The 12,467-nt window shown below is 35.2% G+C and overlaps 1 protein-coding gene across 1 annotated transcript; it reads right to left on the bottom strand.

Moving 5' to 3' along the window:
- Positions 1–254: 254 nt before the first annotated feature.
- Positions 255–7,106, bottom strand: LOC116109458 (dehydrogenase/reductase SDR family member FEY-like). The gene is given in 9 exon segments (XM_031395669.1): positions 255–796; positions 1,151–1,223; positions 2,460–2,552; positions 3,621–3,722; positions 4,224–4,360; positions 5,900–6,017; positions 6,557–6,678; positions 6,770–6,932; positions 6,934–7,106. Coding segments are annotated over 9 exon segments (1,146 nt in total). The 5' UTR covers positions 6,994–7,106; the 3' UTR covers positions 255–518.
- Positions 7,107–12,467: the final 5,361 nt, after the last annotated feature.

The raw sequence follows: 12,467 nt of genomic DNA, 5'->3' as shown, positions 1-12,467 counted from the left end.
AAAATATAGTATCAATAAAATATTTTATATACTTCTCCCTCTGCTCCTCTTATCACATGATTCAAATACACATTGAAGTGGAAAATGGGTTACCTAAAACATTATGCAATTGACTCTGCAAGTCAATAAAGCATTAACAAGAATAGAAGCTAAACTTTGTCAAAGAAAACAAATGTTCGAGTCTTATCATGATACACTGATTCATAAATGAGTAGAGCAATGCATCAAATCCAACATTGCATTCTCTAAATTTATAAACACACAAAATATTGAAACTATTATAAGTATGAGTATCATTAGCCACTATGGTCATAACATAACTCCCCAACTCTTTTCAAGAGATCTATATCACATGAGCAACGTATGCCAACTTTGACTCATCATAGTCATTGGTTAAGATAAAAGTTTGTATGATAAAGAATGGATTGTTCTATTAATTCCAATAATGTACCCACTTGGAACGAAGACCTGGAACGGGTTGATTTGAAACTTAGGATGAGCATTTTGTGTTGGTCCTTTTAGTGGGAAAGAGCAGCTTCCTGTTGAGTCCCATACTTGCATTTGATTTCTTCACCTTCTATCAGCTTCTCAACAGCATCGGATGGCAGGCTAATCATCTCTAATGTCTTCTCCCACACTTTATAAGAAGTTTCAACGTTGTGTGCTTCCTTGGAAGGATTTGTTGGACGGCAATCTTGAGATATGAATGCGCAAACAGGCCAATCATCCGCTCTCAACAAGTCACAGTACTCTGGAATCTGAGGATCAGTGGCTGAAAAAAGTGTGCTCCTCGAACCTACATTTATTGAAAATCATACCAAATTTAGCTTGTACTTCCTTTCACATATTTTTTCTACTTAAAGAAATATAATAACCACTCTTCCACCACAATTTAGCTGGCTAGTTTTCTTGTAAATTTTATAGATAAGGGTTTCCCGACGATCGACAAGATCAAGTATTGAAAGGGCACAAGAAAAGGGAAGAAGAATATGCCCATCTAGTTAATGCAATTGCTAGAATAGATTTGAAGCTGAGAAAGATGTCAAAAGGCATTGATGTCTGATGAAAAAATAATGCTTGAGAAAAGTTGTTTCATTACTCATGCAACTAAGAAAACAAGAAAGTGGCACTAGCATTTGAAAAGACTCACCTTCTTGCGGACTAAAGATGAAATATTGTATAAGATGATAAGCAGCTTGCACAATTTTGGAAAGATCCCTTGCCTGCATTTGATTAAAGACAGAACCAAAAGATTAAAATAGATCAATCTAGTTTCAAAATATTTCTACTGGAAATCTGAGTCTAAATAAATCACTTAATTAGATCTCATCATTGCTGAATATTAAATGTGGTTACATTAACATTAAGAATACTCTTATAAACTGAATATACAAAGCATTATGCTCAAAGAATATCAATAATTATAAAGTGTGAAAATAAGAAAAAAATAAAATAAAATAAGCAAATTAAGGTAGATGAAAGGCAATGAACAAGCAATGCCAAGCCCATTTGTATATAAGAGCTTGTACACTTAGCATAGTAATACTCTTAACATTACTTTCCATCTAGTGTACAATTAACAAATTTAAGGACAGTTAACATATTGCAAACAGTGAGCTGCCTCAAAACGATCCTCAAAAACACTTAAAAGGGATTGCAGGTTGATTCTATATGCCTATGAGGTTGTCCAAGTTGTATTCATCTTTCTTTTCTGATGTTCCTACAGCATCGATTACCAAGATTCTTATGTTTTTTTTTATGAAGCCACAGACCCTTATTCTTACAAGGGTTCTGTCTTTTGTCCAATCAGGTCAATTGTTTTATCTCTTTCAGTTTTCTAATTTAAATCTTTTTGTTTCCTATCAAAAACAAGAAAGTAAATTGACAAACACCAAATCAAAATTTCAGTGATAAACTTGTGTTTCCTGCTTCCTACTACTTGGAATTTGACAAATTTAGCAATTAGATGGAGATGCATTCCCAATCCGACACACATGCAAAAGCTATATAATATTACCTCCTATCGAAGATTATATACCTAAAAAAAGAACTTCAAGATAAGCACTATATTTGAAGTCCTGTTTAGTGAACTTTTCAAATCCAGATGATATATAAATTGGAACTTCGATCTCTACGCTAGAAGCTGCACAATATTTATAACAGGATATGTAAGATGTCTAGAGAATTACAAGAGTTTAACTTTAAAATGTGAATAAAAAAGTTCTGCATGCCACAATCTTTCAAAGGAAAACTCATATTGCACAATTTTTTCTTCTGTCAAAAGGATATTATATCATTTTATCGTCCCACAACTTCTCTAAAGCAGTAATTGTACAAGTCTCCTGATTATGAGATGAATTATAGTTCATGTTGAGGAACATACATGTGGAGAAACATGCTTTAATGTCAACATCCTTTGTCAAGATAAGAAGGCGACTGGAAGGCAGCAAGAGACTTACAACATTCGTGTGGACAATTCCAGGAGACACACATAATACATTTATGCCAGATTCAGCAGGCAGTCGCTTTTGAAGGACACTACTAAACATAATCTGCAAAGCAATCTGAAGTCTGTCAGATGGCTATTCCTTCCGAACAACTCAGAAAATAAGTAATACAAGATATTAAATTAGCTGTTTTTCTAGGTGATTTGAAAGCCATTCAGGACCTTCTACATCCTAAGGATAATCGGACTACAGCAGATGTCAAGAAAAAAAAATGGAAAAGCAAAGGGCATAAACTAGATAAACAAAATACAAACTATTACAGCAACCTTAGCGTCTAGAACTTAAATGGACAAGCTTCTAATAGTTGCTAAAAACATGTGCACACCATTGGAGAAATTATAATATTATTCAAAATTCACTGCCGTCAAGTTTCAGTTACTGACATTTATTTAAGTTAGGGAGTCCAAAACAAATCTTTGTTCAAATGCTATAAACAAGAATAATCAGACTCATGTGAATTATGCTGTTTTTGGAAAGTGAAAAAAAGGCCTAAGCCCTTAGAGAGTTTCTGGTTCTAGCTATTTCATGGACAGCTAGAGGTGAAAAAAATTAAAGGTTATCTGAAGACAGTAGATGGGAATAAATCAGTATTAATAAGACAGAAAGCGCTCTTAGCATCACTATGAGTTTTGTTTCAAAAGACTTTCAAGATTTTTGGTTTCTCTTAATTCAATTTCAATTGGCAAGTGGTTTTCAGTTGAATCTGGCACTATTTGTTTCAAAAGACTTTCAAGATTTTTTGTGTCTTTATTAAGCTACAGACCCTCCTAATAGATGGACTTGTTTTCTGCGGTGGACACTGGTATACAGCTTATCTCCTTCAAGTTATTAATAACCTCTTTGTTTCCTATCCAAAAATAAAAGTATAATTACTCAATGACCAAGTACAATAAAATACTACTGACTTTAATATTATCATGAAATCATTAAAGAAGCTGAATTATTTAATAAATTACGTACAGACATTTAACAGAAAACAAGCCGTGATATTTTCTCCAATCATCCCAATAAATTTGCCAGATATGCCAAATATATTAAATAAAATGTAAAAGCAACACTAATTTCCAGGTATTCAAATTTGTGGAAGAATTAAATATTGATTTCTAACGGCACCTGTGCTAGCTTGCGGCTTGTGTATCCCAATAAGCTTGTAAATTTTCCCTTCCCAGAAACAACATTCATGTCTTCTGGGTCAACAAAACCAACATAATGCATCTACAACCAAAAAGAGGGGACAAAGTACTTTCAGACATACACGATAACAGTCGGATGATTAAAGTATGAGCTGGATTTACGGGCAATATGGTTAATCAACTACTACTGCATTATTTACATTATGTAGAGAAATTCATTCTCTCTTTTTCCAGATGCCAATAACAATGAGATTAGCACACCCTTAATATTCTTCTTTGAATCATATCAATGGCATGCCAAAATTTCTTGCACCCAATTTACAAGTTTTCATACAGCAACTAAATCAAATACTAAGTCTAACTCTGGCCCTCCAGATATCATCATTTCATGGTCATGTCCCCAACTCAATATATATATATATATATATATTTTTTTTTTATTTTAAATGTTGTCCCCAATATTACTAAAGCTTGATAGATATAATGGACAAATAGGAATATAAAATTCTTTTCTTTTCTTTTCTTTTCTTTTCTTTAATAATAATAAACACAATACAAAGAAAATGTCAATTATGTAACTTACAACAGAATTCACATTAACTGTTCGACTTGGAGATCCTCTAATAAGGGATGGCAAAAGGAAAACTGAAAGCAGCGCTGGAGCCAGATGATTCACTTGCATGTGCTCTTCATGCCCTTCTTTTGAAATTTTTTGTGGTTCTGGACACAGCAAAGTCAAAGCAAAACAGCAAATGATACTAAATGTTGTATATAAACACATATGGAAGCTAAAAACATCTTGTTATTGCAATAGCTTATATGGTTTCCAAAAAAAGATAACACCTAAATTGTTCGTAATACCTAAGAAGCCTGCAAAACAACAACAATTTACAACAGCAGAGATTGTGAGGAAAAGATAGTAGCACTACAATGAAGAAATTGGAAAAATAGTAATAATAAACAATAAGTCTGCACTGAAGAGAGGGGAAAATATTCTGATGATGTAAGGATACAAGGGATTATGGAGATAATGGTCATTATCATATAATCAATTTAAATTCCAGCTACAAGAAACAATAGTAGGCAAGGGTGAGAGAGAAATAGTCAAACTTTATTAAGATACAGGATATTATTTTGGGGCAAAAACTTCTGTATAAATGGCGAAGCCTCTATGTTCATTTCTTTTAAATTAAATAATAACAAGTTAATAGTACTCAATTTCATTTTACATGAAATTTCTCCAATAAAAGCCCTAAAAGTAGATCACTCATGGCATCACAACCTAAATGATTAAAAGAATAAAAGAAGTAAACACAAATAACATGTAAAATTACATCGACAGAGGAAAATTTATTCATCCATGTAAATTATAACAAGAAAATCAAAGCTTCAATATGGTTTATGAATCAAAAGCAAACTTTTGATTTCAGATCAACATGAAAGTAAATGACTCAACACATAGATGGCCAAGCATTTGGTAGACAATCAAACTGAGTTAGAAGTATTTGATAATATTGTCAAGAAAGGAAGAAAGATAGAAATTTGTAGTTCAAAACACACCTAGACAAACTTTTGAAGTGTAAATCAGAGCGAGGAATATATGGAATGCCAAAGAATGCAGTCCAAAAGAATAAAAGGCCCATATCAAAGCAGAGTATGTAACCGACCTTCTATGCCCCAATACTCTCTTTCATTCTGATGAAAAAACATAGGTAATAAAAAAAACTATTGTCGTCAGCAAGTGCAATTTTTAAAAGGAAAGGAAAAACTAATCAATCCAATTTAAAAGTTCATGATATGCATCTCCAAGACTTTTAACACAACACTAATATCAATTAAGCTTAAAGTACTCAAAATTCATCTATGCTGAATTTTTCAACCGATCTTCTAATGCAACTATCACATCATTGTATCATTTATTCACAGCATCATAGTTTGACTACTAAAGTAAAGAGTTAATAAATGACACAACACATTACACTTTTAGTTCTTGGCAGTCAAATAACATATTTTAGATCAATAATACATTTTCATAAGACAAGCACAACCTAAAATGTTTTGACATTACAGATACCGCTTAACCTCCAAATAAAAGCATGCCAAAAGCGAACATATTACTAAGCTATGAATAATAATGATAGAAGTCTGAGCAAACCAGAAAGGTTATAACACGATATAATAAAAACCCATATAGCATCAAGATGGGAACATCAAGAAGGAAGTAGAGTTACACCTATTGAATGATTGAGAAACACAAACCTCCAATGGAAAAAATTCCAGCATTATTGATAAGAACATACAAAGGCCCTAAACGTGCATTCCATGCATCAGCAAATCTCACAACAGAGTCCAAGGAGAGTAGATCAAGCTCCATCACCTTGAGGAGACATATATCATGTCAACTATCTTTAAATGAAATGTTAAAATGAATAACAATGTAATACCTAGAAAAGAATATATTCAACAGCCAGCATTATGGACACAAATCTACAAACCATCTATTTGTCCTTAAGGGTGCATTTAAAAGTCACAAGCAATTTGTGTCTATATGTAATGGTTTGCTTAAACAAACAAAACTGTATTTTGGATCAACTGGACGGCGTCTTGAACAAATACTTGAAATGTGATTTTTCTAATAAGCATTTTTTAATCTGTGTCAAGTGCTTTTAAGCAATATTTTGATAAATATTTCTTCAAAAAGGGGTTCTAGGTGCTTTTATCAAAACAACTTTTACTCTAGACCACTTCCACAAAAGCACTCCCAAAATGCATCTCTAGGATGGTCAAAAAATGAACCAAAAAAGAAAAACATAGAAATGCCTTCGTGTGCTATGTTTCAACTAAAGACACTTGTAGAAAAAAATTAACAAATTTGGCATAGAAATAAAGCCACAATCATTATAATTTAGGAGATACCTCAATATTGAGAGGGAGGCCTCTTCCAGTCCATTCCTCCTGCCATTTCTGGATCAACTCCTGAGCTGCCTTCACATTTCTCACTGCCATAACAACATGAGCCCCTGATTCCGCCAATTGCCCATTCATTAAGAATACACAAGCCCATTCCTAATTTAAGCAAAAAGAGTAAAACTTCATATACCTCTCTAAAATCATTAAAATCAACATACCGGGCGATTTCTTGGCCAATACCGCTGGTGGATCCAGTGACAATGCAAGTGAGATCATTAACAGGAGGCAAAGGCAAGGGGTTCTGCAAATGACTGGCCAAGATTCTTTGAAAGAGCATCTCGTGAATCACGTAGCACCATCCTCTAAGCCATTCCATCCACCCCCAACGCCTCCTTCTTCTTCTTGTTCGAAGAAGAAGAAGAAGAAGAAGACGCCGTTTCCATCTCGCCTCTCTGTTGGGACTTCACTTAACCAATCAGAATCTGGTCTCAGTAACAAACGCACTCTAAAGGGCAGCCACCGTCTGCTGCCTCACACTCCGTTAAAGCCAGCCGTCGCCACGCCAGCTTTTCAATTTGTAAAATTGGTCAATAGGATATCAACATTGAAACTAAGTGTAATAAATCTTAGGGGTGGAGCGCCCAATCGTTAAAATAAGGTTATTTAGATAAACGTATGTTATTATTTTCTGTAATTTTTATTAAGAGTCTTGGTAGGAGAAATGGTATTCTTGAACTAATTCAAGAATGATTTTGAAAAGAATTAATACCTAGAAAACGAGCTGACATTATTTGATTTTGGAAGTTGTTATCAGATGCCTCGAAAAGGAACTTTGCCAATCCGAACTCCGAAGTCACCAACATCAACATGTGTTGTCATATCATCATCAACATTGAAGATAAGGTGGAACTTTTCCTTGAAGATTTCATACACATAATGTAAAACAAAAGAACTTGAAAGAAGAATAACTTCTACTTTGTAGTTTGTAGTTAGGATGCTTTTTAGAAGCTTTTTTAGTGCGGTAAAGTTACGTCATGCTCTTTAGAAGCTTTTTTAGTGCAGTAAAACTTAATCTTATAATCTTCAATAACACTACAGATATTGAAAAGTTGTACCAAAATTTTATACCGGTTTACGTATAATATGCGTCTAAATTTTTTTCTAGTAAACGGCCATCCATCAAATTTGGATGACCGTTCACTCATATAAACGTTCATTCATATACAAGGGACGAGCGTCTCTATTTAAATTTGAACGATCATTCATTTATATGGACGTCCGTCCATATACAAAAGACGGGCGTCCCCATTTAAAGAACGCACATCCATAAATAAAATATAATAAAAAAATTTACAAAATATTATAAACGGTCAGTCATAGGTTGTGGACAACCGTCCCTTAATTTTGGACGGACGTCCACAAATAAGTTGCCCGTCCATACTTTTAATATAAAAAAAAAAAATTAAACAAAAACCCATTCTCCTGTTGCAAAACATCTTCGTCTTCATTCCCCATCTCCTCTCTTTTTCTTCGTCTTCATTACTAGTAGATTATGATGGTGATTATGTTGAAGAGGATCCACAAATCATGAGACAAAAGAGAAGCTTACGTCCAGAGTTGGGAGAACCTGTGATTTTAAGGTGTCAGCCTTACAAGCTTCCGCTGACTGAACTTCTGTTGCCACACAAAATATCGCCTGCTGAATTTTTCCGACTATGGCCCAGTTTATCCTCTATAGTAGAGTACACTGGTACATATATTTATGAAGGAAGTGGGTTCAGGGCTACTACTGCACAGCAGTATGGGACTTCTCCTTTTTTCAGTGGACTAAAATCCTTGTCCTCCAAACCTTTCCACAGAGTGTGTTCACACATCATCCGTGCAGTTGCAGGGTTTCAGGTAATGCTTGTACTGATGTTAGTTATTGTTCATGCCTTTTCAGGCTACCCTTGTGACATTACCATTTAATTCCTCAACTTTGAACAGCTTTGTTATGCTGCCAAAACTTGGTATAGTGGCTTCTTGGGCATGATGGTTTTTGGAGCCAATGAAGTAAGTAGAAATGTTGACCTGGGTGATGAGACCACGACCATGCTGTGCAAATTTGTGGTTCGAGCATCTGATGCATCAATCACTAAGGAGATTGGATCAGATCTACAAGGTTGGTTAGATGACCTTACTAATGGGGGAGTGGAGTACATGCCTGAAGATGAAGTGAAGGCGTCTGCTGCCGAGAGGCTTAAGATCTTAATGGAACGGATAGCATTGCTAAAGGCCGCCCAAACCGAAAAAGACACTAAAACCTGATGAAGAAGAGGAAAATGAGGAGGAAAAGAAAGAAGATGAGGATAAAAAAGAAAAGAAGGAAAACGGTGAGGAAGATGGTAAAACCAAGGCACCATCGACTCTGTCCAAGTTAACAGCTGAGGAGGCTGAGCATCTTGCCCTTCAAGCGGCCGTTCTTCAAGAGTGGCACATGCTGTGTAAAGATGGAAGCACCAAAGATTAATTAACTTTATTATTCTTTTCAACGCAAGAAGGGTTTGGATATATTCTTTGTACTCAAATGCTGTGTAATTTGGGTCAAGGACGCCGGTCCACAATTTGTGGACGGGCGTCCAAATTTTTTATTTTATTTTTTAAAACAAATTAACTTTGGACGGGCGTCTATAAGGAATGGACACTCGTCCAAACTTAATGGACGGGCGTCCCGTATTTGTGGACGCCCGTCCAAAATTAAGGAACGGCCGTCCACAATCTATGAACGGCTGTCCATAATATTTTACAAATTTTTTTATTGTATTTTATTTATGGACGGGCGTCCTTTAAATGGGGACGCCCGTCCCTTATATATGGACGTCCGTCCATACAATATGGACGGATGTCCATGTGAGTGAACGGCCGTCCAAATTTGATGGACGGCCGTTCACTAGAAAAAAATTGTAAAAAAATTCAAACGCGCATTACACGTCGGCCGGTACAGAATTTCGGTGCAACTTTTTCGGTGTCTGTAGTGTTATTGTATAATCTTTTCCTGGTAGATTTCATTTTGTAATACAAAACAAAAGAACGTGATAGAAGAATAACTTCTACTTTGTAGCCAGGATGCTTTTTAGAAGCTTTTTTAAGTGGAGTAAAGTTAGGTCCACAACTTAATCTCATAATTTTTTTCACAATTTTTAACGTGACAGTTTGTTATTGATCAGTTGATAAAATGGTTCCTGTCTACTATTTTTACAAGCTAGTTAATGACGAGTTATCACGTCCATGGTTGTAAGATTAGGTTGTAAACCTAACACTACTCTTTCTAAAGCATACAGGTAAAAGTAGTTGTGAGATACCCTAACAAAAGCTTATCATTTTCGACGAGTGAAATATTGGCTCTTAGGCTTGCAAATATCCTTCTTTGGGTACTTCACCATCACCATTTTTTTTTTTTTTTTTTAATGATTGAAGGTGGTTGGATCAGCTTACGTAAGCCTCAACTATTTTCTCGAGACCCTAGAATTATCGGCCAGATAAAAGCTTCAGGAGACCATGTAAACTTAGATCCTCCTTTGCTTTTTTAGCATCAGGCCATATAGTAGTGGTTAACCATCACATTTATTACATTAAAGAGTGAGATACTTGAGAGATAAAAAATTGCTAAAAATTTAAGAATAAGACAGGCAAATTGTTCCGAGAAAGATCTATTTCTTCTAAACCTCTTAAACTTTCCAAAGATTGAGGAATTGTCCCTTCAAATGTGTTACTCCCCAAGTACCACTCTCCAAACTAGTAAAACTATCAAGGTTTCCGGGAATTTCTCCAGATAATTTGTTATTCGACATATCCAACTCAAGAAGATTTTTCACGTTTACCCACTTCAATTGGTTGTGAATCAGTTAAAAGATTATTAAACAAGTCCAAGTAAATTGAAAGGGAAGAAAGACCAATAACTTCTTTGGGTATGGAACCATTTAGATTATTACTAGATAAATTCAGTACTTGCAATTTTTGGCAATTTCTAAAACTCAGAGGAATGCTTCGCTCAAATTTACGTCTCCCATAAAAAGCCTTGTTAATATAATCAGATTACCAATGGAGAATGAAATTTGAACCTGAAAACTTGTTGGCATTCAAATGCAATTCTTCCGGATTCTAGAGCCTCCCAATAACTTTAGGAATACTACCAGTTAAGAAGTTTTCTTCCAATCTTAAACGGATTAAGTTAACAAGGTTTCCAATCTCAGTGTAAGAAGTTTCTACTCGGTGCAGGAACAGTCCGGCTGAAACCATTTTTATCCAACTCAAGAATCTCAAGCTTGGAAGCATTTGAGAATGATAAAGAAATGGTTCCTGTAAAATAGATACTTGCAATTGCAAATACTTCAAGATTAAGGAGAGTGAGACCAATATCCGAGGGCAGTAGCCAGTGCAGCTGGTTTAAAGTCGCGGTAAATCACCTGATAGAAGGTAGATTATACATCAAAGAAGGGATTGTACCACACAGATTATTATCAGCGAGTTGTAGCATTAATTGTCAGGCTTGATAGTATTTCTAATTCCTTGGGTAAGCTTCCAAGCCGGTCTGCAGTCTGCACGATGAAGTTGTATATAACATCAAATACTTTTAAGTTCTGTACAGCGAGATAAATTCATTGGAAATATTCTCCAGTCGCAAGTTACTGTAAGGCAGGTTCGGATACACTTATCCAGAAAGATCATTTATGGAGATTCAGGTTCGGCGCTGGGTTAATCAAATCCTGCGTCTCCGGTAATATACCCCGGCGCCATAACGTGTGTTGTCAAAGCGTCAAATATCAAGGTCCGAAACACGCTACCCAGACGCCACTGTTCGCGTTGGTACACTTTGAAAATGCACCAACGCCAAATGGAGCCGAAAATCAAGGCCTTGCCCAAATGGTGGCCTTGTGAATCTCCATGCCGATCTAGCGTCGAGGAACTGCATTTTACATATTGTAGTACTCCGACGCCGGTTTGGTGAAGTGCAACCATACCGGCGCCGGCTTTTGGCATTGGCTGGCCGTCTCCGCAGTCAAGTTGAATATTGTGAGTCTCCCATCAGTTGGACTGCATGTGACACCAGCAGTCCAAAAGCAGAAATGGATAGAAGCACTCCAGGAGCTGATGACGTGAATAGGATGTTCAGTTATTTGATTCTTGAAATCAAATAAAGCAAGTTCACCGGCGTCGGCTGAATTGATCGATCATCCATAAAACCAAAGAAGTAAATGGAACAAAAACCAATATCCAATTCGGATATCATTACTTCCAGGGGTGTGTAAAACATGCAAAAAAAAAAGTAAGATCAATATGTCCAACAACAACAATTTCAATTCAAGCCAGCCATCAGAATCAGACAATTAAGTTATGCATTATAATTTTTCCTCCAGGATTAGGTTATGTATCTTGTAGTTATTCTTCCATTCACATTTGTTAACTCAGAAGTCAGAAGACTTGTTCAGAGTGATACATGGTCTGCCTGTTAATAATTCAAAATTTTGCCCTTTTATTCAATTAATCCTGCGAATGATCTGTTTTTTATGACTTATTCAAGTAAAGCTTATGAAAAAGGTTTTATTAAAAAATTCTATAAACACTTTTAAAATACAATCAAACAATCTAAAAAGATTCAAAAGTGATTATAATTTTAAATAAACTTTTTTGGCCGATAGACAAACATAGTCTAAACATGCTCAAAATTTGGTAGCCAGTGGTACCAGACATGCAATTGTAGTCTAAAAATTTAGCATTGGAAAATTTGAGGCCTCTAGACGATGTTTTCTTGTAAACCCAATTAAAACCAACTTGTGTTAAATAATTCATAATTATAGTATTATTTGCTAATTAAATACTTATAAGTCTTCTTCTCTATCAAGTTTACTTGTAGAATAAAATAAAAACCAACCGGTGT

The sequence above is a fragment of the Pistacia vera genome, unplaced genomic scaffold, assembly GCF_008641045.1.
Source record: "Pistacia vera cultivar Batoury unplaced genomic scaffold, PisVer_v2 Contig58, whole genome shotgun sequence".
Taxonomy (NCBI): domain Eukaryota; kingdom Viridiplantae; phylum Streptophyta; class Magnoliopsida; order Sapindales; family Anacardiaceae; genus Pistacia; species Pistacia vera.
The sequence above is the reverse complement of the archived record's forward strand: the minus strand, read 5'-3'. Positions and strand labels throughout refer to the sequence as shown.